The sequence below is a fragment of the Cervus elaphus genome, chromosome 1 (genome assembly GCF_910594005.1).
Source record: "Cervus elaphus chromosome 1, mCerEla1.1, whole genome shotgun sequence".
In the NCBI taxonomy this organism is placed as follows: domain Eukaryota; kingdom Metazoa; phylum Chordata; class Mammalia; order Artiodactyla; family Cervidae; genus Cervus; species Cervus elaphus.
In genome coordinates this window covers 65280815-65308660 of record NC_057815.1, presented here as the reverse complement: position 1 = coordinate 65308660, position 27846 = coordinate 65280815, and the positions used below count along the sequence as shown (strand labels likewise).

Genomic DNA, 27846 nt, shown 5'->3' with positions numbered 1-27846 from the left:
CTCCAAGGTCCTCCCCACCTTTCTAGACAAAACAAAGAACTCTCTCACCCGAAGAAAAATAGATACTAGGTTAATTACGCCCAGCTGCAAGCCGGCCCAGCCTCTGGCCAATCTCCAGAACTCCTTGCCCCAGCCGTTGAAGAGATAACTACTCCCAGCAATCTTAGAGAACAGGCCCCCTTAAGACAGTAGCTTTCTACATACATGCCTATATATACTGACTCTTTTCTTAGAAAAGTGCAGCAGCTCGCTAATCTGACTGCTGCCCCTTCTCACCTCATTAAAGGTGATCTGTTCCTGTAGAGTGCCAGTCTCATTCTTTTTCCAAACCTTGCCTACTCTAACTCCAGACCTCATAGTTGGAACTCCAAGGCACTGAGCCAAGGGGACCAAGAGGGTTCTGCCTGCTGAGAGGTCACTACTTGTGCACTTGTTGGTGTTCTTGAGTCACTAAGTCATGTCCGACTCTTTGTGACCCCATGGACTGCAGCATGCTAGGCCTCCCAGTCCCTCACTATCTCCCAGAGTTTGCTTAAGTTCATGTTCATTGAATCGGTGATACCATCCAACCATCTCATCCTCTGTTGCCCTCTTTTCCTTCTGCCTTCAATCTTCCCCAGGATCAGGGTCTTTTCCAATGAGTTGGCTGTTCACATCAGGTGGCAAAGGATTGGAGCTTCAGCTTCAGCATCAGTCTTTCCAATGAATATTCAGGGTGATTTCCTTTTGGATTGACTAGTTCGATCTCCTTGCTGTCCAAGGGACTCTGAAGAATCTTCTCTAACACCACAGTTCAAAAGCATCAATTCTTTGTCCATCTGCCTTCTTTATGGTCCAACTCTCCCATCCATACATAACTACTGGAAAGACCATAGCTTTAACTATATGGACTTTTGTTGGCAAAGTGATGTCTTTGCTTCTTAATACACTGTCTAGGTTTCTCATGGGCTTCACTGGTGGCTCAGAAAGTAAAGAATCTGCCCACAATGTGGAAGAACTCGGGTTGGGTAGATCTCCCAGAGAAAGGAATGGCAACCTACTTCAGAATTCTTACCTGGAGAATTCCATGCACAGAGGAGCCTGGTGAGCTAGTCTGTGGAGTCACAAACAGTTGGACACGGCTGAGAGACTCTCTCTCTCTCTCTCTCTCTCTCTCTCTCTCTCACACACACACACACACACACACACACACACGGTTTGTCATAGCTTTCCATTCAAGAATCAGTTGTCTTCTAATTTCATGCCTGCAGTCATCATCTGCAGTGATTTTAGACCCAAGAAGAGAAAATCTGTTGCTGCTTCCACCTTTTCCCCTTCTATTTGCCATGAAGTGATGGGACTGGATGCCATGATATTAGTTTTTTTTTAAAATATTTATTTATTTGTTTATTCATTTGACTGCCTCGAGTCTTAGCTGTAGTATGTGGGACCTACTTCCCTGACCAGGGATTGAACCCTGGCCCCCTGCACTGGGAGCACAGAATCTTAGCCACTGGACCACCAGGGAAGTCCCCTAGTTTTTTTAATATTGAGTTTTTAAGGTGACTTTTTCACTCTCCTCTTTCACCCTCATCAACAGGCTCTTTAGTTCCTCTTTACTTTCTGCCATTAACGTGGTATCTGCATATCCGAGGTTGTTGATATTTCTCCTGGTAATCTTGATTCCAGCTTGTAAATCATCCAACCCAGCATTTCGCATGATGTACTCTGCATAGACGTTAAATAAACAGGGTGACAATATACAGCCTTGTTGTGTTCCTTTCTCAGTATTGAACCAGTCAGTTGTTTCATATAGTTTATTCCACTTATTTATTTGCATACAGTTTGCATGTGGCCAACAGTTGGGTGACATGTTGTCCAACATCTGAATGGCCCCCACCCGCTTCCTTTCTGTTTATACCCCCTCCCTCCAGTAAGCTTTGCTCAGATGCAGAGCTCTCTCACATCCTCAGGGGCCAGCCTTGCCCTTCCCCAGACCCTCTGTCCCTTGACCTCTCAGACTCAGGCCACTCCATGTTTGTAAACATTAGCCTTTCCCCTCACCTCCTTGGGCTTGCCTATAAATAACCCTAGTACTGAGTTTTGGATACCTCCCGGGAGGTAATGAGAGAAGGGGCCAGCTGAGGAATTAGTCAGCAGCTCTGGGAGAAGCTTTCTGGTAGCATGAGCCTCTGCGGGTGGCAGGGTTCCTCCTTCAGAGTGGTATGCATAGAAGGTTAGATTCACCCCAGGGCCTTGTCCTGGTCTGGCTCATTAATTCAGACCCATCTTCGTTCCCCTATCCCCTCAGGTTTGCCAGACAGAGAATTTCCTTCACCTAGAATTCTGCTTCCTGTAGACCAAAAAGGAGGACAAGCTGTGTCCAGGATTGAGAGAGGGAAATTAAAAGAGGGGCATCCCAAGGAGTCCCCTGGTGGCCTAGGGGTTATGATTTAGGTATTCACTATGGTGGCCCAGGTTCAATCCCTGGTCAGGGAGCTGAGATCCCACAAACCAAAGAGCATAAACAAAAAAGAAGAGAGGCAGTCCAAAAAACCAGACTGATTATCAAAAACTACAGGTCAAGTTCTTTTGTCCCCTTCCAATGAGACTGTCCCCCTCCCAAGCTCTCCAAGATTAGAAATCAGGAGTCACTATGCTGTTCTCCATTACTGTGAAAAACAGCATCTCACCTATATATCCTGATGCCTCTCCCCCTAGAGGGTCCTGAGCATTGACAGTTGGTGGAACAGAAGATACTATACTATACTGTCTGGACAGATAGGCCTGCAGGGACACAACACAGGACCAGATCTGCTGGTATCAGGGTTTTCTCCTCTTTCCATCCTCTGGCTTTGGGGAATTGCTTCATTTATCCTGAGACCTGGCACCTCAAGAAAGACCCCAAGAGATGGAGTCAAATCTAGTCATTGAACAGTGGTCTGGAGTGAAGTGGAAAGTCCTCCAAGATCACATGGCCTGTCAACACTGGAGTTGGGACCCAGACTATCTCCTCTGGGAGTCTCTCCTTGCTCCTCAGGTGAGTCTCCATGCTCATTTGAAAGGGTCAATAAGGAGATACTCCCTGAGGCCAGGGATGCTGAATGCACGACCAAACCCAGTGGGAAGGCACCTGTTCCAGCTTGAATCCTTGATTTCTCTCTGGATTCAAGGATTCACTTTTTCATGGGAAGAGCTCTGGCCCAGAGCACCCTGGGCAGAGGCTAGTATTCCTGAGCCTAGAGAAGATATCCAGAAATAGATGGGAGAGTGTCATATTTCTGAGCAGCTGTATGGGAGAGATACAAGGCATGTGAGATTTGACAGTATAAAAAAGAAACCTGCCCTCCCCCTCCCCTGGTGACTGTCACTGGAGACCAACACCAGCTTCCCCACCGCAGAGAAAGTCTAGGTAAGGGGCACACTACCCTCCTCCTGGGTACTGGGGTTTTCTTGCTCTTTCTGAAACAGGAAATTTGGGGTGTTAATGGTAGAGTCATAGCAATCATTAGGAAAAGTTTCAGGAAACCTTTTATCTTTGTCTGTTCAGGCTGCTATAACAAAAATACAACAGAGCGGGTAACTTATCAACAATAAACATTTATTTTTAACAGTTCTGGAGGCTGGAGGCTGAAAGTTTGAGATCTGGGTGCTGCCCTGGTAAGATGAAGGCCTTTTCCTGGTTCATAGCCAGCACCTCCCCACTGGGTTTTCACAGGTTGGAAGGTGCTAGGGAGCTCTGTGGGGTCTTTTATTACAAGAACAAAATCCCAGTCATTAGGGCTCATGAACTAATGAACCAGTGATTTCCCCAGGACTCACCTTCTAATCGGAGAAGGCAAAGGCACCCCACTCCAGTACTCTTGCCTGGAAAATCCCATGGACGGAGGAGCCTGGTAGGCTGCAGTCCATGGGGTTGCTAAGAGTCGGACACGACTAAGCGACTTCACTTTCACTTTTCACTTCCATGCATAGGAGAAGGAAATGGCAACCCACTCCAGTGTTCTTACCTGGAGAATCCCAGGGATGGGGGAGCCTGGTGGGCTGCCGTCTATGGGGCTGCACAGAGTCGGACATGACTGAAGTGACTTAGCAGCAGCAGCCCCACCTTCTAATACCATCATATCAGGCATTCGGGTTCCAGTATTTGAATTTTGGGGAGACACAGTCAGACTTTTGCACATTGGGTGAAGAACTTAGGGATGCTTAGGGAGGTTTGAGGCTATTAGGTAATTTGGGGGTTTCTAGGAAGGGATTTGGAGCCACATCCCCATATGGAATGTTCATCACAGGCCTGGATGAGGGGAAACTGACAAGAGAAGTGCCCTGAGCAGGATGACAGGAAGGACAGAAGGGCAGCATCTGGGAGAAGAAAAGGGGTTGCCAGTGCCTCCACTTCCTGGCCTCCCAGGCCCTCCCCAACACTCTGACCCCCACCAAAGATGAAATTTTATGTCATCACAGTGCAGCACCCCCCGACATCCTGGTTGGAGACATGGCTGCTAGGTCTGGGTCTGAAACCATCTTTTTGCTTCTTCAGGCTCTTCAAAGCCTCCCTTGTTCATATGGAGGTCACATGTTCCCAGGACTCCTAAGTGGCAGGCCCTGAACTTTCAGATCCTTGTTTCTAAGAACCAGAATCCCCAAGAGGCCAAGAGCAGAGTCTGCCAGGAGAGCAGAGAGAAGTCCCCCTTGGAGAGTGAGTCTGCTTGCCCTCCTGCTAGAGAGAAAAGAAAAGGCAGTGAATGGTCAGCAGGGCCAGGGGAAGTCAAAGCAAGGGAAGGAGGGGCAGGAGGGTGACTCACTTGGCACAGACTCACATCTCAGCTTCTTCCTCCCTGCAACAGACAGCACAGTGAGACCTCCATGTAGACAAACCCTCACACCCCAAACTTCCCTTCCTACCAAGCCCTGGCAAAGCCACGTCCCATCTTAAACCAGCTTTCCCTTCTCCCAAATATACTTCTAACTTCCATTTCTCCTCCTTCTTCCAAGAAATCTTCCTCGTTTGCCTTTCCATCCCTGCCCCACCCTGGCCCCAATCACTTGGTCCCTGCCTCAGCCCTGGGGAATAGCATACTTGTGTCCTGTCAGCCCTACTACACCCAGAGCCTCCTGAGATCTGAAGCTGCACTCCTGCCACTTTCCTCTGCTTAGCATCCTCCTTAACCAGGTATTTTGGTCTATTAGACTGTGTAGCAGAAGAAAATTTTGAGGACATTTAGAGAATCATCTGAGCATATTCCCACATGCAGTAAACACCATAGGGCCTTGTCTGAGTAACTGAACCTAAGACACAAAGAAAAAAACTGCAGTTAATTTCTGGCCTTCAACTTCCCCATTAATCACATGGGTCTCTTGAAAGGCCCTGGACATTTAAATCAACCAGGGATCTCCTGCCAGCCTTGCTTCCCTCGTGCGTGGCTTACCACCCAGGTAGGCGCAGTTAAAGTGGCTGCAGATGTGATTAGTGCTGGAGAGAGTCACCACGTTGTGGGTTTCATTCTGGAAGAAATCAGTAATCACGAAGACTTCATGTGGGGGGATCAGCACCTCAACTCCTCAGGAAAGACAGACAGGTCCTGGATCAGGGCCCCAAAGCAAGTCCTTAGGGAGAAGAAGGTGGTATTACCAAAACTGCGGGCCACAGCCTCATTCAGGGAGCTGGAGGCAAACTGGCCCAAGCGGATAGAGTCCCACAGCCTCTTGGGTTCAAAGCGAATTGTGCACACGCCTCGGAACACCATCTGCCCAGGTTCCCTGCTGCAGCCCCCACCGCCCCGCAGCAGCTGCAGGGCCCGGGTCAGGTAGAAATGCAGGGCCTTGAAGTGGAACTGGTTCATGTAGGACTCCCGGGAGCCACCGCCAGTCCGAACAGCCTCGTTCAGCTTCTGGTGCAAGGTGTTGGATGAGTCGGTATAGAGCACAATGGCGATTCCATGCTCGGTTTTGAAGCCCGGAGGCAGGCTGAGCCCTGGACTTTTTTGCTCCCAGTACCTCTCAGCTGTCTCCCAGGCATCCTGCAGCCAGGTATTGTAGAGCATCTCCTCCTCTAGCAGATAGGGTGCCACCTCCTCCATCTCTTCTGAGCAGCCCACATAGGAATCATCAAAGGTGTCTGGAGCCAGATCCAGGTCCTTGGAGGTAATACCCTGGGCATATGGAGAAAAGAAAGAGAGGAGCCACACAGGAAATCATGTAAATTCAGGGTACAGAACAGAGGTCCTGTGGGCAGATCAGTTCAGAAACACAGAATCTCATTTCTATGCTCAAATATCTAGAGTGTGAAATTTGTCAAGAGCTCAAAAACTTAAATAGTAGGCACTGAAGTCAGACAGATATGGGTTCAATCCTGAATTCTCCAGCTACTGACTGTGAGATCTTGGGCAAGTCTCTTAACTTTTCTGGGCTTCAGGTTCTCCCCCTATACACTGAGGATACTTCCTGACTTCACAGGGTTATTGTCAGGACCGTGTATAGATCCTCTTTGTGTACTAAGAGGGTCATTTATTATTAGAGAGGTTCCTGCACTTGGGACGTGGGGCTGGATGACCTCCAAGCACCTTTCTGGCTCTAAGACTCACTGTGCAGATGACATACAAATAGGCACTCAATCTCCAACAACCTGACCCCATGCCCAGCCTCTGACTCTTTCCCTCTCCCACACAGGTGTGTAGACACCAAACCAGGTCCCTGTCAGCTCTGAGACTCAGTCCTGTCCTGCATAGAAGACTGCATCCTCCAACCTGGGGTGGGAGTGGGGAGGAGGTCAAGCCCTGGTCTGGGAGGGACTGCAGGAGGGTCATACACAGGTAACCCGAAGGAGAGTGTGTAGGCTGGGCCATGGGTGGGAGATGGGAAGTGACAAGAGAAAGCTGGAGGCTGCCGGAAGGAGAAGGGTATGAAGGATTGAGGGTCACAGGAGGACCAGTAGGTGGAAGTGGGGTTCTGGGAGATGGAATGGGAACTTGGGGCTCCCTGCAGGGGTGGAGGTTCCTGAGAGGAAGAGGGTTCAGAGGATGGCATCCTAAAGAAGCATCCCTGGGAGGGATTTTTGAGGAGTCAGCCCCGGGTTTCCCCCCCTCCACAAATGTCCCCTTTGCTGCAGCAGAAGGTTCTCCCCAGTTACTTGCCCATGGCTGCCGAGGGTGTGGAGGCTGAGGCAGCTGAGGGTGATCAGCAGAGCTGTCAGCATTATTCCTCAGGGACACTTGGAGAGTGCGATCCAGTTGAGGGTGGGACCAGCGATGGTGGAGTCTCAGTTTTGCTGGGATGGTGACAGAGACTTGGAGCCTTTCTTCTCTGGTGGGAGGGGTCCCTGGCCCAGGACTTGGCCAGGCAGGGCATGGGCAGGTCCAAGGGTGTGTCTAAGTGAGTGGGCGGTTTGGATTATAACATCCCCCACCTCCATCCCAGCACAACCTTAGTGTCTGTTCCCTGCCCGGTTCCTGGAGTGCTTAGAGCCATCTGCACAGGAATGATAAAGACGGGAGTGGGGGTTGAGAGGGGGGAGGTGATTTGGCTCTACTTAGAGTCAGGAGGGGCCTGGAGTCAGAGACCCAACTGGAGGCGGCCCAGTCAGCTCTAACTCTAGGATGGAACTGTTTCTTTGACTTGCTTTTTGTTGCTTCAGTTTTTATAATTATACATGAAATTCTGCCTCAGAGAACCCTGCTCCCCAGCCTGTTAAACTAAAGTACCTCTATTCGGCTCACAGGAAAATAATCTAACCCCCATGCCAGTGAATGGCTGCAAGAAAAGAAGAGGTTAACATATCCTTTCCACAGGCTAGGCATTTCCTCCGAGATGTTTTGTAAAACTAAGGACCCTTTTTATTTTACTTCTGCCCAGCCTCTCCCTCTCTGTTTTGCCTTTTTACTTTATTCCTCACCTCTCTTTCTCTACCCTAAAAAAAACCTGGCAATACAGACCCCTATAAGATAGTTGAGACATTAGTCTGCCATTTTCTTGGTCAGCTGCCTTTCACATAAAGTCATATTCTCAGCACTTCCTTTCTCAATTTATTGAGCTGTTGGGTGGCTAGGAGAGCGACCTTGGATTTGATAACAGGCCAAGAAAGTTCTGAGTGGCAGCCCCTGATGTCTGCTCAAGAGCTGCACTGTCTCCTGTCCCCTGTGTCCCTCAGATCTACAAAGTCCATGGCTAACTATAGCCCCCCACCCAGGCAGTAACTGGACACCTCCCTTCCCTAACAAAAGACACTCTGTGGGAGCAGGGCTGAGAGCTGTAACTCCCCTTCTCTTGGACTGCGAGGCCTTTCTCCAGGACCTTCTTTGTCTCCTAGCAAGACCAAGGCTAGAGCAAGAGAACTGTGAAATGTGTTTTTCCCTCAGGCAGTCTGTGACCGCCATGGTCCAGCCTCCACCCCAGAAGTCTGAGGGGACAGAGAGTTATACCTGCTGAGAGTTCACCTCTAGTGTACTCCTTGATTTGCATACAATTTGCATATGGCCAACTCCTTGGGTCACGTGTACTCCAGCATTTCAGTGGCCCCCACCCCTCTCCTTTCTCTTTAAGCCCCTTCCCTTCCGTAAGCCTTGCCCAGATGCGAGGCTCTCTCTGACATCCTCAGGGGCCAGCCTCGCTCCTCCACAGACCCTCAGTCCCCTGACTCTTAGACTCAGGTGACCTATATTTATAAACACTAACCTTTCCCCTCACCTCCCTGGGCTTGCCTATAAATACCCTAGCTCTGTGTTTTGGATGCCCCCCAGGAGGTAAAGGCAGAAGGGACCAGTGAGGAATCAGTCAGCAGCTTGGGAAAGAGCCTCCTGGCACCATGAGCTTCTGGGGTGGCAGGGTTCCTCTTTCAGAGTGGCCAAGGACTTGGGGGTCCAGAAACCAGGATTTAAGAGATGTGCCTGTTACCTGCTGTGTCTGAGAAGGGCACAGAAAGTTAAACTCACCCCAGGGACTTGTCCTGGTCTGGCTCAGTCATTTAGCCCTATCTTTGCTTCCCCACCCCCTTAAGATGCCAGACAAATAAAAAATTTCACCTAGAATCCCATTTCCTCCAGAAATTCTTCCTGTAGACCAAAAAGGAAGACAAACTGTCCAGGCTTAGGGGAGGGTGGGGAGGGAGGTGAAAAGAGGTGTATCCCGGGGTGTCCCTGGTATCATAGTGGTCAGGATTTCAAGCTTTCACCGCTGTGGCCCAGGTTCAGTCCCTGGTTGGAGAAATGAAATCCCACAAACCACCAAAAGAAGAAGAGAGGTAGTCCTAAAACCGGACTGCTTGTTAGGCAAACACAACAAATCCAGACAAGTTCTTTCATCCCCTTCTAATTTAGACTGGCTTCCCCAAAGCACCCCAAGATTAGAAAATCAGGAGTCACTCTGCTGTTCTCCATTACTGTGAAAAAAAGCAACTCATCTACATACCCTGCCTGCCTCTCCCCCTAGAGGGTCCTGACAATTGACAATTGCTGGAACAGAAGATACTATACTGTCTGGATAGCTAGGCCTGCAGGGACACAACACAAGACCAGATCTGCTGGTATCAGGGTTTTCTCCTCTTTCCATCCTCTGGCTTTGGGGAATTGCTTCACTTATCCTGAGACCTGGCACCTCAAGAAAGACCCCAAGAAATGGAGTCAAATCTAGTCATTGAACAGTGGCCGGGAGTGAAGTGGAAAGTCCTCCGAGATCACATGACCAATCAGCACTGGAGCTGGGACTCAGACTCTTTACCCAGAAATCTCTTATTCCTCAAATGAGTCTCCATCGCCTGAAAGGATCAATAATGAGATACTCCCTGAGGCTAGGGATGCTGAATGCAGGACCAAACCCAATTAGGAGACAGTTGCTCCAGCCTGGATCTTTGATTTCTCTCTGGGTTCAGGGATTTGCTTTTTTCATGGGAAGAGCTCTGGCCCAGAGCACCCTGGGCAGAGGCTAGTATTCCTGAGCCTAGAGGAGATAATCCAGAAATAGATGGGAGAGTGTCACATTTCTGAGCAGCTGTGTGGGAAAGGTACAAGGGGTGGTATGAAAGAGAAACCTGCCCTCCCCCTCCCCTGGTGACTGTCACTGGAGACCAACACCAGCTTCCAAGCTCCGGAGAAAGTTTAGGTAAGGGGCATACGACCCTCCTCCTGGGCACGGGGCACAGAAAGCTGTTTCTGAAATGCAAAATTTGGGGTGTTATTGGTAGAGTCATAGCAATCATTAACAAAAGGTTCAAGAAATCTTTTATCTTGTTCAGACTGCTATAACAAAAATACCACAGACTGGGTATCTTATCAACAACAAACATTTATATCAAAGAGTTCTGGAGGCTGAAAGTCTGAGATCAGGGTGCTAGCCTGGTCAGACGAGGGCTCTACTCGTGGTCATAGCCAGCACTTCCCCACTGGGCCCTCACAAGTTGAAAAGGCTAGCGAGCTCTGTGAGGTGTCTTTTATAGGAACAGCAATCCCAGTCATGAGGGCTCATGAACTATGAACTAATGATCTCCCAAAGGCCCCACCTTCTAAAACCATCACATCAGGCATTAGGGTTCCAGCCTATGAATTTTGGGGAACCGCAAATATGCAGACCATTGCATATTTGACAAAGAGGTCTGAGATACTAAGGGAGGCTGAGGCCATTGGGAAACTTGGGGACTTCTAGGGAGGGATTTGGAGTCACAGTCCTAGTAAGACTTCCCAGGTGGTGCTGGTGGTAAACATCCCTCTGCCAATGCAGGAGACCCAGGGTCATGGGTTAAATCCCTGCGTTGGGAACATCCCCTGGCGTAGGAAATGGCAACCCACTCCAGTATTCTTGCCTGGAAAATTCCATGGACAGAGAAGCCTGATAGGCTATAGTCTATGGGGTTGCAAAGAGTTGGACAGGACTGAGCAACTGAGGACAGGTTTAGGTCACAGCTTTAACACTTTCGGCCCAAAAACCATTTTGAAACTTCCAGGGAGTTCACACAAAACAAGGTTAAAGTAAACTAGAAAACACTCCCAGCAGGGAATGTTCATCATGGGCCTGGATGATGGGAAACGGACAAGAGAGGTGCCCTGAGCAGGATGAAGGAAGGACAGAAGGGCAGCAGCTGGGAGAGGGAAAGGGGTTGCCAGTGCCTCCACTTCCTGACCTCCCAGGCCCTCCCCAGCACTCTAGCCCCACACCATTGCCCCCAAACTGGTCACTAAACCATCAATCCACCTGCTCTGCAAGGATCTGCATTTTTTGCAATACCCAGAAAGCCTCTCAGACTTACAGCAAACATGTCAGGAGGCCTCATGTGTGCCTGGCCTTGAGCTGAGCCCTGGGGACACGGAGTGGGTCATACCTGGTCCTGCCCTCAAGGAACTCACAGGCCAGGAGGGGAGGCAGACTCAGAAGGCAGCACAGTGTGATTATCACAGTGACAGAGGAAAGCGCAGGGTGATTCAGGAGGCCAGAGGAGTCGGAGGGCTTCCTGGAGGAGGTGGCCCCTGAGCTACTCCTTGAAGAGTGGGTACCAGGAGAAGGGCAGCCCCAGCACGTGGAGGGAAGCAGCAGTGCCTCATCTGGGACTTCGTTCTATGCCATCCATGTGAAGCAAGAGTGGAAGGGCACGAGGCTGAAGAGGTTGGGGAGGGCCAGGTCACAGAGGGCTTCAAATGCCAGCATTCTCTCCTGAGGATAAGAGGGAAGTTTTGTTTTGTTATATTGCTTTTTTTTTTTTTTTTCTTTCTTGTAGTGTTCTCATCCCTTCCCTCATAATTTTCATGTCTGTAGTTTGAGATATTTCTCCCAGTCAGGTTTGGCACAAAGTGTTCTGAAGAAGGTGAGGAACATGACCAGCTGTGCTTTAGACTCATTGTTCTCCCTGATCCACGGGAGCCTGGAATTGCAGGGGTGACAGAGGAGGCAGGGAGACCAGGGAGGAGGCAGGAGCTGACTGGAGCCTTGGTGAGGGAGGTGGTGATGGGGAAAGGGAAGGACCATCGAAGATGAACTCATACTGTGCACAGCATTACTTGGTAATCAATTTAGTGTTCGATGAGTGAATGGAAAGCCAAGTAACCATCTTGGGTGACTGGATGATTAACAAGGATGGTGGATTACATGACACTTTTCTGATGGAAAATTCAGAGGAACTACCTTGAGCTGGATGAAGCCCAAAGAGAAATTCATCACAAGGATCCCAGGGTATTTCTCGGTACCCAAAGGCCAGAAGTGAAGAGTCTCTGGAAACCCAAGGAAGTGCTTCATTCTTCCTGTGCTTTGGCTTCAAGCCACTGTCTGTGCTCCTCAGCCCTCCCTTCTTCTTTCCCCAGGGACCTCGTCTCTCCCTGACTTCAGTACACCTGTGATTCTCAAATGTCTCTTGTTGTCCATTCCGCACCCTCTCAGACATTGGCCCCTGTAGAGTCCACATAGGACAAACCGAACTGACCCCCAAACCTGACCAATTTATTCAGTATATTTTTTAATTGATCGTCTACTATGTGTTGAGATGAGCAAGATGAGATTTCAAAGTGTAGTCTGCTTTCCTCTGTATTTCCAACTTAGAGCATGGGAACCTGAGTGTGAGCCTTGATTTCCCCTATCTCATCTCCTAAACCTCATCAGATACCATGTCCAGTAAATTCTACATAGTAAGGCAGGGTCCACTCTCACTGCCAATACCTTAGGCCACATGATTCAGTGTCCTCAGTCTGACTTCATAATTCTCCTTCCGTATTCCAAGCCTCTGAAATCTTTTATTTCTGTGTTTCTGCAGGACAGAGACAGGGCGATGGAGAGGCAGTGAGAGATACAGTTGGCTTCATGTTTTCGCTGCATGACCATTTTGCTGTGGGCCACAAAATCTCAGTGGCATGTAAACATTTATTCTCATGCTCCTGGGTCTTCAGGTTGGCTGTAGATGGGCTAAAGCGAGCTTGGATGGGCAGCTCTGCCTCAGGCTGCCAGCCTGCCTCAGCTGGCTGCCTCCTTGTTGTGGGTTAGGCCCACATCTGCTCCTCTGGGGCCCAGGCTGGAGGAACAGTTCTGGGCTATGTTCTGATGGTCTCTGACCCAAAAAGAAGGCCTTCTCTCTGGTTTGGGTTCCCTCCAAAGCAGACCTAGAGGCAAGGGCTTGGGTGTAGTGAGCTTATTTGTAAGGTGGTCTCAGGAAACACAAATAAAGGAGTGTCAAAGTGAGACAGAGAAGAGAGATAAGTGCCCCTGCAAAGTGTGGCCACTGTGGTCAACTATGTCTCTCTGGGGATCCTTTGTGGACTAGGGAATCTCATGGTCCACCCTCATTGGGTGAGAGTTGTTCCTGGGAACATTAAATCTCCTGCACTTTGGGGCTGCCCTGAGCAAGCTCCCAAGGTGATGCAGAAAGGCCTGGACACTGGAATATACAGAGCACTAGGAGTGGGAAGCTGTCAGATGCTTGAGAATTATTCATTGCTCCTATGTTTCAACGTGAAGATGAGCTGAGGCAATACTGTGAATCAGCAGTGGCAGGCATACTCTTTTATACTGCATCCATCTATTATTAATAATATCAAACCCTGGGAAGGACTCTGAGTGTCTCACTTAGGTTATGTGTCCACGTTAGAGCACCAGTTTGGGGTCATGTGTTCGCCTCCTAAGGGTACAGAGTTAGGAAAGCCCCCAATGAACCCATGGACTGAATTTTCCACAAAAAGAGGATCTATTATAGAAGTTCAGGTTTTTTTGGTGGATTCCAAAAAACCACAGAGTTCAAATAGCTTTTTGCTGCTATATACTCTGCCCATTCGCATTCTATCCTGGAACTAGAGTGCAGTATTTCATGCTTTAGTCCCCATTGTGATGCCATTTTCAATTCTATCTACTCCGTATCTCCTCTAGACAGCTCATCATTTAAACCCACTCCTGGAGCAAATATGTCTTCATCAGGCTCTTTGGCTTCTTGTAACATACATCACATGGTACTTGAAATTCCTCACTCCAGCTCCACCTCCACCTTAAAAGAGTTTAAAGAAGCAGGGATATGGGTTTTGTTTTTGTTTTGTGATCACAGTTTTATCCTCAGCTCCTGGTACATTACAGGATGCTCAGCCGAGGTGGGATGCATGAGACAAGTGCTCGGCCCTGGTGCACTGGGAAGACCCAGAGGAATCGGGTGGAGAGGGAGGTGGGAGGGGGGGATCGGGATGGGGAATACATGTAACTCCATGGCTGATTCATGTCAATGTATGACAAAACCCACTGAAAAAAAAAGAAAAAAGAATTTTCTGTTGAGAGGCTTCCTTGGTGGCTCAGTGGCAAAGGATCCACCTGCCAATGCAGAAGACACGGGTTTGATCCCTGATCTGGGAAGATCCTGGATCCCTGATCGTGTGGTGCACAAAGCAACTAAGTCTGTGCACCACAACTACTGAACCTGTGCTCTGGAGGCTGGGCATGGCAACTACTGAAGCCCTCGTGCCCTAGAACCAGTGCTCCACAACGAGAAAAGACACTACAGTGAGAAGCCTGAATACCATAACTAGAGAGTAACCCTTGCTCACCACGAGGAGAGAAAAGCCCGTGTAGCAAAGAAGACCCAGCATAGCCAAATATAAACTAATTAATTAAAAAAAAATTTTTTAAAGAATTTTGTTGAATGAATGAGTAAGCAGGTTTTGAGGGAGGGAAGATAAGGAGTTCAGTTTGGAATGTGTTAAATTTGATAAAAACCTGCTGTTAACTCTATTGCCCAGAGAGGCTCACACCTCAATTTAAACTGTGAATTGGCAGTGATAAGATCTTAGATTGGGAAAAATGAAATTATAGCCACAGAACATTCCTGTGTCCTAGGGTCATTGATCTATCAAAACTTAGGCCCCACCAAGAGCCAGAGGGGATCAGGGAGCAGGGATGCTTAACCTAAGCAAGACTAGGGCGGGTGCATATCCACCCTGAGAGTTGTGTAAGGTCTGTGTGAAGGCACACAGATCCATCTTCTCAGAACTTTCAGTTTTCATCAGATTTCCAAAGATAAAAAACCACTAACCAAAAAAAAAAAACAACAAAAAAAAACCACTAACCATATTACGGTTTGGATAAAAGAGGGAAAACAGAAATACCTAAGACTCTGATGGTATGCGCCTAGAGTATCTCTGCCAGGATGACATGAAATGGCAACACTGGTACCTCTGGGGAGAGGGGATGGGGTTGAGGAATCAAAGAGAAGGACATTTCACTTGTGGACTATAAATTATGAAAAATGAAAATGTACTACCTTTTTGAAACTTAAAACTTTATAATATTAAAAAATAAAGCTATGGGGGTTCCCTGGTAGTCCAGTGCTTAGGACTCTGCAGTTTCACTGCTGAGGGCCCGGGTGCCATCCCAAGTTGGGGAATTTACCTCTTGGCTCACTAGCAGGACGAATCATAAAGTTATTTTTTTTTGGCCACACCTCACGGCTTGTGTGTGTGTGTGTTTAGACACACACACACACAAGCCGTGAGGTGCTTAGTTCAGTCGCTCAGTCGTGTCCGACTCTTTGCGACCCCAAGGACTGCAGCATGCCAGGCTACACCTCAGGTGTGCTCCTCCCCCAAAAAATAACATTATGATTCATCCTGTTAGTGAGCCAAGAGGTAAATTAGAAACTAGACACCATTTTCACCCACCAGTTAAATGGAAATTAAGAGATTCATAATGGCCAGTGTTGGCAAAGACTTGGAGAAAAGGGCACTTTTGTCCACTGTTGGTGGGAGGTGAAGAGGGACATTTTGGATGGCAACTTGGCAGTGGCTATCTAAAGGAACACTATTCAAATACTTTAAATATCACCTTGATATCGTTCCTTTAAAAATATGCAGACAAGTAGATAAGGATTTCTATACACAACTGATCACTGCAATATCACGTGTAATATCAAAGACTGAGGAAAAAACACTAAGTGCCCGTCAATAAGGAAATGGTTAAATAAATTATGGACTAACTCTACTATGAAATTCCATGCTGCCATTATAACAAACAAGGTAGATATGCATGTATGACATGGAAAGAAGTTTATGGTATATTGTTTCCTTTGAAAAGGTTGTAGAACATGTATGTGTAAGCATATTTCCTTTTTCTTTTTGAAAAAGGTGACAATAAGAAAACCAAAACTAGGCTGCACACAGAAAACTATGTGTGTATATATACTTAAATATTATATTATTTGTATGTACATCAAAAAAGGTCTTGAAGGGTCCCATTACCAGGAAAACAGCAGGCCTGTGTAATAGTGAGAAGGGGACATGGAGGGAGAGGAGGAAATGGGGGCCTTGGGCGTTGTGAGTCATTCGTATACAATGAGCATGTGTTACTTGGTAATAGAAATAAAGAAGCACCACCAACTTGGAAACTGTTCCAATCTTGACCCAAAGCTGGGACGCTTTCCTGGAGCCCTGCTCTGAGCCTGTCCCTGGGGTCCTGCTGTGGCCTCACCAGCTGACCACTCCTGGATCTGCCCTGTTCCAGCCTCAGGCCCCCATGAAGGGAAGCCCAGACCTCTCACTGTGGAAGTCAAGCTTCTTCAGGACTGACCCCAAGCTTTCCAACATTCCCACCCTGCACTTGCCACACTAGAAAAAGTATCTTTCACTCTTTACATCCTGAGAGTTCCTACCTCCAGTACCTTTCCTGTTCCCATTCCTGCTGCCCCTAACATCTTTCCCTCTCCAGACTCCAGTCTTTTCTCTCCCACCTCCATTGACTGAAGCCTTATTCTCCTCTTTATCCTGTAAGACCTTAGTCACATGTTGCCTCCTCCAGAAGTTTCCCATGTTCCTTCCAGCAAGAAGGGTCCTCTCTCTCTTCTGAGCCTCCATTTTTATGCTGTGATCCTGTGCCAAGCAGTGTAAGTGACCCAGACCAGGTATCAATTCATGGTTTTTTTGTTTGTTTGTCTATGTATTTAGGCTACGCTGGTCTTACTCATGGCACACAGGGTCCTCCACCTTCACTGTGGCACGTGGGATCTTTTTAGTTGCAGCACATGTACTCTCAGTTGCAGAGGTGGGATCTAGTCCCTTGACCAGGGATCAAACCAGGGCCCCCTACATTGGGAGAGTGGAGTCTTAGCCACTGGACCACCAGGAAGTCCCAATTAGTGTTTATGGAACTGTGCAGATTCTCTTTTTCCAGGTGAGGAAACTGAGGCCCAGACAGTGACTTGACCAGGGTCATCTCCAACATGCAGGGCCCTGCCGTGATGTCTCTGTTGCTTGTGTCCATGGGCCTCATGGAAGCACTCCAGGTACAGTCATCCTCTGCTGTCCCCATGCCCCAGCTGCTGGCTTCTGAACTCTGCTGGATGCTTCCTTTGGGGATGGCTGAGTCTGAGGGGACAGCCCTGGAGCCCAGTCTCGGGGCCTCCACTGCTGGTAGTTCCCCATCCCCTTCCCCTCCAGGGCTTCCCTTGTGGCTAAGCTGGTAAACAATCTGCCTACAATGCGGGAGACCTGGGTTTGAAAGATCACCTCGAGAAGGGAAAGGCTACCTGCTCCAATACTCTGGCCTGAAGAAGTCCATGGACTGTATACTCCATGGGGTCGCAAAGAGCTGGACACGACTGAGCGACTTTCACTTCACTTCCCCTTCAAGTGTGTTTGGGGCCCTTTGTCTCTCTCAGCTCAGTGGAGGGGGGGAGGGGAGCTGGATAACAGGGCTCCTGTTCTCCTGGGGCCTAACCTCTCAATCCTTGCTGCTCCCCCTCTCACAGGCCCAGAGCCACCCCGTCATACGACGAGACCTCCTCTCTCGAGAAATGCCCCTAGACATGGCCCTGGCCTCCTTTGATGACCAGTATGCTGGCTGTGCGGCAGCCATGGCGGCTGCTATCCCGGATCTCAACCGCACAGAGTTCCAGGCCAACAAAGTGTACGCCGATGGCTGGGCGCAGGCAAGCAGCCAGTGGCGGGAGCGCCAGGCCTGGGGGCCCGAGTGGGGCGTCAGCCCTACCCGTCTGCTCACCCCCCTGGGCTTCCGAGAAGAGCACGGGGTGGCCCTCCTGGCTTACACGGCCAACAGCCCCTTGCACAAAGAATTCAACGCAGCCGTGCGTGAGGCGGGTCGCTCCCGGGCCCACTACCTCCAGCACTTTTCCTTTAAGACACTCCACTTCCTGCTGACCGAAGCCCTGCAGCTGCTGAGCAGCAGCCAGCGTCCGCCCCAGTGCCACCAGGTGTTCCGAGGGGTGCAGGGCCTGCGCTTCCGGCCGGCGGGGCCTGGGGCCACCGTCAGGCTGGGGGGCTTTGCCTCTGCGTCCCTGCACAATGCTGCGGCCCAGCACTTTGGGGAAGACACCTTCTTTGGCATCTGGACCTGCCTTGGGGCCCCCATCAAGGGCTACTCCTTCTTTCCTGGGGAGGAGGAGGTGCTGATCCCTCCCTTCGAGACCTTCCAGGTGATCAACGCCAGCAGGCCGGCCCAGGGCCCCTCTCGTATCTACCTCCGGGCCGTGGGCAAGCGCAGCACATACAACTGCGAGTACATCAAAGGTGAGAGGGCACGTGTCAGCCAGCAGCTGTGCACAAGGCGGGCTTCCCCATCCCATTTTCAGGGCACACATACACAGATATTAAAATCAGTGAGGAGGACATCACCCTTCCCCAGCCACTCCACCCCTTCCATCCAAGGGGAGACATAACCTTCCTTACTCTGGTGGTGTCTAAGCCAGAGCTGGCCTCTTGCCTGCTGGGAGACTGAAGAAGGTTTTCTGACCAGCACAGGTGTTTTTGGCCATTTGAAAGCCAAACAGACTTGATCAGGCTTCTCTCCCATATGGAATCTGTTGCCAGAAATGAGTGTGGGCCCCCATCCCTGTTTTCCGGGAGGAGTGTGTTTTTTTGACTGAGCAGAAACCCTGGGCTGTGCATGTACTGGGTCAAGGTGACGGTGAGATGGTGAGACAGCATTTGGGTGCCATCCCCCTAAGTTCTAGCTCGGGCTCTGGCAGGTCTCGGGTGCTTTCCTCTCCACCATCCCAGGACCAGGCAGAGGAGTAATCATGAGGATGAGTCTGAGTCCTTAGTCTCTGAAGGGGCTGTGGGCTGCTGGTCTTGGCTGAAGGATGCCCAGGGGCTTGTGAGGCTGTTTTCCTAGTAAGAGGCAGGCTGTTGGCTGGATCCACGGACCACATCTCAAGTGGGAGTAGGTCCAGTGTGGCTTCAGATCCCACCGTGAACTGGATCACAAGCACGCATGAGTTGATGGAAGGTGACAAAGACAGGCAAAGAACATAAATGAGCCCCTCCTTGGCTGGGAGAAGGAGCAGTGGGTGCGGCATGGAGGCAAAGTTACAGGCCAAGGGAGGAGAAGGAGAGCCCAGACCACCCTGGCTTTGAGGTCTGGGGCCTTCCTGGCCCCGCTGCTCGTGGGTCTAGGCAAACCCAAGTGAGGGTGGTCCCACTGTAAGGAAGCAGAATCAGGGGAAAAGGCACCAGCTTCTCCGAGAGCAAGTCAGAGAGGGGCTCTGGGGTCCCTTTCTGTCCTAAGAGCTATTGAGCCTTTGATTCTCTGCTGTTTCTTTCCTGCAGACAAACAGTGCAAGTCTGAGCGCTGCCGTCTGGATAGCTCAGGTAAGGGCTGCAGGCGTTGGCGGGGCTCTGTTTGGAGATGAGCTGACTGTACTGGGTCTGGGCCCCACTCCTGGGTGAACATCCCCCTTAAATGAAAAACAACCCTCTTTTGATTAAAAAAAAAAAAAAAAAAGTAGACTTTCTTAAGCAGCCACCTGTAGGGATTGCTAACATTTCCCACAGGGTGTATATGTGGGATACATGGAGTGTATACGTGGCGAGCTAACACACCTGCTCCCCTCCACCCGGGCCTGGGGCTGGCCCCTCCTTAAAGGAGGTCACGGATCAGACCCCAGAGAGCTCCAGGCTGCACTGAGGTGACAGTGGGAAGGGCCACTCCACAAAGTCCTCCCCAGGCCTTCTCCTCCTTCCGCTGGGGAGCCCTCTGTCTGCAACTGTGCTCAGAACTCCCTCAGACTGCCTCCCAAGGTCAAGGTCAGGTCATGGGTGCTGGAGACCTGGGCTGTAACCCAGGCTCTGCCCCAACTCTGAGACCAATTTTTCCTCTCTGAACCTCAGTTTCCCTATCTGTATCATAAGCACATTGGACCAGGTGGTCCCCAGGTTCTCTGTGGCCATGATTCTTCTCTTCTCTTGAACACTTGCTGGCCCACGGCTTGCCTGAGGCATCACCTCTCCAGCTGGGAACAGGCCATTCCCAGGGAAGAAATCACAGCTCCTCCTCACCCTGGAGTCCTGCCTCCTCCCTCAAGGCTTTTAGAACAGTGGGCAGGAAGGAGCCTCAGCCTCCACTTTGCTCTCACCCTTCTCCACCACACAATACCACTCAGGGTTCCGGGCACATGAGTCCTCACCATGATCTGATGGTACAGATACTCTCATCAAACCTGTTCCATGGATGAGAGAAAGAGGCACAGAGAGGTGAAGCAACTGGCCACACACACAGACCTAGCAAGGGATGGGGCCCAGATAACCTGGCCCTGGAGCCCAACTCTGAACCACCACACCAGGCTGGCCCGCACCTCATGTTGTCCTTACTGCACAATCATCAACTGGAAGGAGGTGGGACAGGAAATACTGGCCTCATTGTATAACAAAGTGAGGCCCAGAGACAGAAGTGACTTGCTCCAGATGACAGAGTCATCTGTGGCAGAATCGAGACCAGCCAAGTCTCCAGCTTCCAACCTGGCTTGAGTTCTGATAATGTCATTTCAGGCACTGGGAAAGTTTAGGATTCCCACTCCCCACCCCTCACCCCCCTCCACCAGTGCCTCTCCCACCAGAGTCTGGGCAGAGGAGCAAAGATCAGCATCACCATATCCCACTCAGATCTCTACTCCCCTTTATCCCACCCTGCAGTGCCTCAGGTGTGTCAACAGGAGGCTGGGGCATAGACTTAATGACCTCTGGAAAGGGAACAGGGACTCTCCTTGTCTCTTCATCTCTGTCTACCTTTCTCCCTAAATTCTTCCTCACTTTGTCCCTGAATCTCTCTGCTTCTGTTTTCCCTGCAGCCGTGGGTCAGAGGCCCATTCCTGCAGTCTGGTCCCTTCTACTGCTGCTCTGGTTCCTCGTTGCGGAGGTCTTTCCAGAGAGTTCGGGCCTCCTCTAATCCATCAGCCACTGAACAGCCCTGCCTGTCACCTCTGCCCAACATGAGGATGTCAGCCACATGCGTGCTCTGAGTGTGGCCAAGATCTCGGGTAACTCCATCTACAGGAAACTCTGGGACCTTCTCTGGCGACTGCCAGGCCTGCTAGCAGGAAGAAGAAAATGTGGGGACTGAGCCTCTCCCAGGGTTCTAGGAGTCAGATGCTGAATAGAGGTGGGGGGACTGCAGGACAGGTAATCACTCACCTGGAGATAGATTATAGTAGTTCGGAGGTGGGTGACTGGGGAGAAAAGTACTTGGCCGTGTATTCACTGATGTTACTCAAATGCCTCCCGTGTGCAGCTGGATAGCTGCTCTTTGCTCTTCCAGGAAGCCTTCTCTGACCTCTCCTCCTTTCTAGGTTAGGGGCCCTGCCTCTGGTCTGCCATCTCCAACTATGAGCTTCTGAGCATGAGGACCATGCCCGAGGTACGCAGGTGGTACCAGAAAACACATGGAAGTCAGAAAGGAACAAACATCTTGTGACTGGCTGGTCCCTGTCCTGCCCTTATTTGGGTACTTTCAAGCTCTCCGGATGTCACTGTGTGACGCCCACACAGGGAGAAAGTGGATGGACTGGACCTAAATCCAGAGAGGAGAGAGCAGGAAAACAGCAGAGAGAGCTTTAGGGATCTCAATGAAATGCCAATCGTTTTCTTGTCAGCAAAGATGTAATTTCCACTCTGATTCATGGGTCCTCTAGAGGTCCCTAAGAGGCTGGATTCCTAACTTCCACCACCAAGAGCCTAAGGGTAAGACAGGACATGGAGGAGGTGCACAGCACACATTACTTTATTATGAGTTGGAGCTTTGGGCCAAGTCCTTATGTGGCCTCCTGCTGTGGAAAGCGGACCAGGAACCCTGAATCCCCAGTCACCTTCTCTGAGACCCTAGACAGGGTAGGTTAGACCAAGTCTCTGTAACAGTAGCCACAGGGGAAGGAAGAGAAGACAGGAAATGGGGCAGTGCTGTCATGCCTGCACGCTCCCCACTGAAAGTGCCTACACTCAGCACCGAAGTTCAGTTCTGTCCCTCCCAAATTGCACTTCGATCTTGACCCTTTTTAGAGTTCCTCCTCTGCAGAAATCAGGGGAACAGCAAGCTCTGATTTTCTTTAGAGGTTAAAGTATGCAGGAGATGATGAATACTCCTGGTCCGTGAAGTCAGTAGTGCTGAAGAGAGGATATCCCAGGTTCTGAGGCCCAGTGGAGAGACACCGGGTGGCCTGAGGGCTGACCACCACCTGGCGTGGCTGATCCATCCCCATCTGGAGGTGCTGTGGCTGCAGCAGACCCCTGGGACTCAGAGAGCCTGCACCAGCACCAGAAGGCTCATGACCAGAGCCATGGAGAAGAAGATGCCCAGGAAGAAACGGTCCATGACACGGGCCAGGCGCTTCCAGTCCTCATGGCGGCGCTGGGCGGCCCGGTGGCTGTGGAAGGCATTGGCGATGGTGGCCACGTGATGCAGCAGGGCTTCCTGACGGCACAGACACCGAGGCTCCTGGCAGGGGCCTGCTGGGGGGCCAGTGCCTCTGTCAGGAGGCTGGGGGCTGGGGGATGACTCAGGTGGTCTAGACTGCCCACAGGGTTCCCCTCGTTCCCGCACACACAGGCCCCGTGCCAGGCGTCCTAGCAGGAGGGCCCGAGCCCAGGCTGGCACGGGGCGGGCACTGGGACCACAGTAATGCAGGTTCATGATAAGGATGGTAAGCGCCGTGGAGAAGGTGACCATGGTCATGGTGGCCATGTAGTACTTTCCTGCAAAAGATAGAAACAGAACTGAGGCCCAAAACGAGAGCTCCGGGGCCCGGAGCTCCCCAGCTGCCTGAACACAAGGAGGGACGAGCTCATCCCCCATCAGGCTCTCAGGACCCTCGAAGTAAAATGGAAGGAAGTGGGAAGGAGGTAAGGGCCACGCGCTCTCCTCCCACATCCCCACATCTGGTTCTCAGAAGCTTCCTGCTCCCTGGTTGATGCCCTCACTGCTAAAGCCTGGACTCACCCACAGTGCCCTGAAAGTCACACTCTTAAATAGAACCACCATGACCTGGGCAAGTTACAATAGAACCTTACTGGGGGATTCCCAGGTGGGGCTAGTGGTAAAGAACCCCCTGCCAATGCTGGAGACATAAAAGACTCTGCTTCGATCTTGGGTGGGGAAGATTTCCAGGAGGACGGCATGGCAACCCACCCCAGTATTCTTGCCTGGAGAATTCCATGGAGAGAGGAGTCTGGCAGGCTATAGTCACACGGAGTCAGACACGACTGAGGCGACTTAGCACACATGCACACAGGTCTGTGCTGCTGCTCCCCCGAGTTAATAAATGTCAAGTGTTCAAGAGAATGCCTGGCATGCAGTGAGTGCATAAGACGTTTCGACTATTATTCTAATACTGGGGAATGTCGATCATCCTCCAACAAGTCCTTGAGTAAAGACCAACTCCTGGACTTCCCAGGTGGCACAAGTGGATAAGAATCCACCCGCCAATGCAGAGGACATGGGTTCCATCCCTGGTCCAAGAAGATTCCACATGCTGCCGAGCAACTAAGCCCCTGCGCCACAACTACTGAAATCTGCGTGCTCTAGGGCCCGCAACAAAGAGTGGCCCCCACTCTCCGCAATTTGAGAAAGCCCTCATGCACCAGTGAAGACCCAGCACAGCCATAAATAAATAAAATTAAAAATCCAAAAAAGACCAACTCCCTCCTCCGCCCCTACAAGTGAAGGGAGGGCTATGTTCCCGGGAAGGGGCCTCTCTCTTCCCCCTCCATCTCAGAACGAGGCCGGGCCCCAAAATGCTCTGCAGGACCTCTCGGTTGACCCAGGCAGGTCGGGCTGCAGCCCCCACACCTGCGGAGACCCGCGTGCGCCAGCCCCCGGGGTTGGGGGCAACCTCCCTGCCAGCCCCTCCCTGGCCACCCTGAGGCCCTCGGAGCTCACCGATGAGGGGCACGCTCTCGGCCGGCGGCATGCTCTCGGCCAGGATCAGCTGGAAGACAGTGAGCGCCAGCAGCACAGTGACGCCCAGCGACACCTTCTCGCCCGAGTCCGCAGGCAGGTGGAAGGCGAGCGGCGCCAGCAGCGAGATGAGCACGCAGGGCAGCAGCAGGTTGCACACGTAGGCGGCGGCGCGGCGGCGCAGCAGCAGAGTGAAGGTCACGTCCGGGTAGGGCTCGGAGCAGCAGCCGTAGGTGAGCACGCGCCGCCGAGCCGGCATGCCCAGCACGCGCCACTCCACGTTCTCCACGAAGTCGGCCAGGCTGGCGGCGGCGCCGCGCGGCCGAACATCCAGTTGGTGCCCGCCGTGTGTCCACGAGCCGAAGGTCAGGCCGCAGCGCTGCGCGTCGAACGGGAAGGCCGACACGTCCACGCGGCAGGAACTGCGCGTGATGGCCGGAGAGTCCCAGCGCACGGCGCCGTCGTGCCGCAGGACCACGTTGGTGCCGGCAGAGGCCAGGGCCTGCGCATCCGCCCTGCGGGCAGGGGTTGGGGGTGGGGGCTCCCTGAGGCGCCGCGGCGTTGGATGTCGGGGCTAACCCTTGGAGGGGGTGCGACTCCAACCCTCTGGGGGACTCACAGAGGGCCCTCTGTGTCTTTGGAGGCCTAATGGGGCCAGGGCCTACAGGGCCAAGAACAAGACAGGTCTAGCCCTAAAGGGGAGGCGGAGTGCACGGTAGCTTTTCTTGGGGGCCATCTGCAAAGCGCCTGGAGGGGCCCTGGGGAAAATGTAGGGACTCAGGCCCAGAAGGGTGAAATGTGACATAAAGAGGCACGTGTGCCCCAGAACCCTGGCTGCGAGGGATATAGAACTAGTCCTGGACCACAAAGAGGGTTCCTGGGAGACATTCAGCCTGGGTTGGCTTGGGGGTGCTATCAAGGGGCTGTGAGGTCCCTCCAGTAGGTCCTCGCCATGAACTGTGGTGTCAGGAAGCCTTACTGCACCACACAGCCACTATTGCTGACACCTTCCTGGCAGTTTAGAAGGCTCCCAGGGCAAAGCTTACTGGGCACCCTAGAGTCAGGTTTGGTGTGGGGGATGGGGAAATAAATGCATCCCCAGAGCCAAGGGCATCTCTCCAGAGGGGTGGAGGGGAGGGGCCCGGGCAGGCAGTACTTGTTATACAGTACGATGTCCGGCCGCCACACGAGACTGCTGGGGATGCGGATGACATCCAGACCACCATAGGTGTCGGGGTCCCATCGTAGGTAGGAGTCTGTCCACTCCTGTCGGATCCACAGGTACAGGGTCAGCACCTGATTCCGCTCATCCTAGTTAGGGGCAGAGAGTGGGTATAGATGTGGACACACGTCTGTGCACATCCTACCCTGTGTGTGCGCACTCAACTGCAGAACTCTGGTCAGCACCCCCAGACCTGACTTGCCCACACAGTCCAGTCCCCACACAGTCTTGCTGTGTGACCTTGGCAGGACCTTCTCCTCTGGGCCTGAGTTTCCTTGGCAGTTACATGGGTGGTAATCTCTGCTAGTCAGGAACTTGAGTGTGCAAGTATTGGGCACATTGTGGCCACCCAATGGTTAATAGCCAACACTTGGTAGCTGTTATATTAATGTTTCCAGGAAAGAATTGTTTGGAGAGTAATCCTAGTCTCCCATCCCCCATTCCTTTTTTTTTTCTTTTTTTTTAACCTTGCCACGCAGCATGCAGGATCTTAGTTTTCTGACCAGGGACAGAATCCATGCTCTGCTGCAGTGGAAGCTTGGAGTTTTAACCACTGAACCGCTAGGGAAGTTCCTTGTTCCCCATCCCTTTCCCATTCCTTCCTCCTCCAACCGTTCCAGCACACTCCATGGTTGTACAGCAACGCACCATATCGATGATCTGGGACAGTGTCACCTCCAGGGTGACATTCAGGGCCTGGTCTGTGTCTGCCACAGGTCTCAGGGCACTTGTGTAGTTGGCAAAGAGGTCTCGGAACAGCTTGTGTGCCAGCCTGCCCTCGGCTCCCAAGCACTCTGGAGGACCAGTAAGAAGCGGTGTCCATGGAGGCCCCAGAGGAGGGGCCTTGGCTCACACTCTCTACTCTCCACAAGACTGACGCCCTGTCAGTGCCTTCATTGTCTCACAGCTGCCTGACTGTCCCGGTTCTCTGTCTCTAGTTCTTCCCTGCCTGTCTCCGGGGACAGACGCAGTGAGGCTGTGGTGTGAATAGTTACTGTCTTTTGAAGCAAGGCTGATGGGTTTCTTCTCCACCTGCCCCTTCCTAAAGACATGGATTCTGCCTGTCCCACCACAGATGCTGGAGGGGCCCCATTAGACCACAAGAGTCCCAGGCACCACATCACATGGGGGATGTTAGTTCCCCGACCAGGGATCAAACCTGTGGCCCCTGCACTGGGAGTGCTGTCTTAACCCCTGGACCACCAGGGAAGCTCCTGAGAGATCAAGCTTTTAAAGAGACAAATTCGACTGGATCAGTAGCTGCTTGAAAGAAAGTGAAAGTGTTATTTGCTCAGTTGTGTCCAACTCTTTGCAACCCTGTGAACTGTAGCCCGCCAGGCTCCTCTGTCCATGGGATTCTCCAAGCAAGAATACTGGAGTGGGTTGCCATTCCCTTCTCCAGGGCATCTATCTTCCTGACGCAGGGATGGAACCTGGGTCTCCTGCATTGCAGGCAGATTGTTTACTGTCTGAGCCATGGCTCCCCAGGCCTGCTAGATAAAGCCCCAACTCACCCTTCACAATCTGGTCCCCCTGGCTTTTCCCACCCTATCCCTGAGGGCTCCCCCCTCAACTGCTCCCACCCCAGCTAGGCAAGCCCCATCTTGCCCTCTTCAGCTCCCACTCTTCCAAACTTGCCAAATAGAGCTTTTTCCCAGCACAGGAATGAAGAGAGAGCATATGGAGAGAGATGTGGGGAGGATGGGAAGAACAGCAATGCCCAGAGAAGCCAGGGCAGGTCTACTGAGCTTCATACCTGGAAGGAGTGGGAGCAGGAGCAGAAGGCCCAGGCTGGAGACAGAGGGGCCGAGGCTGAGGTGGTGGCTGCCGGGGCCCATGGCCTTGCCACAGCCAGAGGAGGGGCAGATCTCTGGGAGTGAGCCTCCTGGCCTGACCTGTGGCAGTGCCAGGCCCTGCTGGCAAGGGTGGTGTGGACAATCCCTGGAAGTCAGAAGGAAGACCGGGGTCTCTGTTGGGTCCTGTTAACCTCCAGGGAGCCCTGCAGCCCTTCCAGCTACCGCACCCTCCTATTTGTACCTGCCCTGGAATTAAGTACTTAGGGCTTGGCATCTACTGTTTCTCCTTCTCTGCTGGTCTTTGCCTCTCCTGGCCTCTGCCCTGTTCTCTGCCCCTAACCCGTCTCTGTATTTCCTGCTCTCCGTCCCTCTATAACTCCTTCTTGGTCTCTGCCTCCCTGACCCTGGTCTTCCTCTTTCCACTCTCTTCTTTTCTCCTACCTCTGTTTCAGCCCCCTGGACTTCCTTATGGCCTTCCCCCCACCTGACTCTGGGTGAGCCTGGTGTATTCTCAGCAGTTTGGGGGGCCAGGACTCTGTCCCTCCGAGGCACAGGACAGCAGGCCCAGCCCCCTTTTCCTTTTATTAGCTTAATTACAGAGTTAGGACACCTGTGTCCATAGGAACAGAGCAACTGAAACTGACACCTCAGGTCACTGGGTCCTGAATTATTCAAATTCTGTAAGGTAGCACTCAGGCTTAGCTCAGGCCCAACTTGGGGGGGTTGGAGATTCCAGGG

The 27846-nt window shown here is 51.6% G+C and overlaps 2 protein-coding genes and 1 pseudogene across 4 annotated transcripts; 1 reads left to right on the top strand and 2 right to left on the bottom strand.

Annotated features, from left to right (window-relative positions):
- The first annotated feature begins 3319 nt into the window (after positions 1-3319).
- ART1 (ADP-ribosyltransferase 1) lies at positions 3320-23475 on the top strand. 3 transcript variants are annotated; one of them, XM_043905854.1, is made up of 6 exons: positions 3359-3391; positions 4520-4678; positions 17083-17194; positions 17660-18437; positions 19476-19517; positions 20993-23475. In XM_043905854.1, exons 3-6 carry the CDS (start codon positions 17132-17134, stop codon positions 21088-21090), a joined length of 981 nt encoding a protein of 326 aa, XP_043761789.1. In that variant the 5' UTR covers positions 3359-3391; positions 4520-4678; positions 17083-17131; the 3' UTR covers positions 21091-23475. The 3 variants fall into 3 exon arrangements, with proteins under 3 accessions (XP_043761784.1, XP_043761789.1, XP_043761796.1); XM_043905861.1 differs by lacking the exon at positions 4520-4678 and adding an exon at positions 3594-3639 and having other exon boundaries at positions 3360-3391; XM_043905849.1 differs by lacking the exon at positions 4520-4678 and having other exon boundaries at positions 3320-3391.
- Positions 4522-10571, bottom strand: LOC122696225 (annotated as a pseudogene).
- On the bottom strand, positions 22432-26161 carry CHRNA10 (cholinergic receptor nicotinic alpha 10 subunit; the record flags this gene model as incomplete). Its single annotated transcript, XM_043905949.1, has 4 exons — positions 22432-22889; positions 24073-24605; positions 25247-25401; positions 25961-26161. Coding segments are annotated over 4 exons (1347 nt in total), but the record flags the coding sequence as incomplete, so codon positions are not given.
- Between the last annotated feature and the right edge of the window lie 1685 nt (positions 26162-27846).

Coding starts and splice junctions, on each gene's coding strand:
- ART1 (XM_043905849.1), top strand. CDS start 17,132: ATGCAGGGCCCTGCCGTGATGTCTCTGTTGCTTGTGTCCATGGGCCTC. Junction 18,438..19,475: donor CAACTGCGAGTACATCAAAG/GTGAGAGGGCAC, acceptor TCTTTCCTGCAG/ACAAACAGTGCAAGTCTGAG. Junction 19,518..20,992: donor CTGCCGTCTGGATAGCTCAG/GTAAGGGCTGCA, acceptor TTTTCCCTGCAG/CCGTGGGTCAGAGGCCCATT.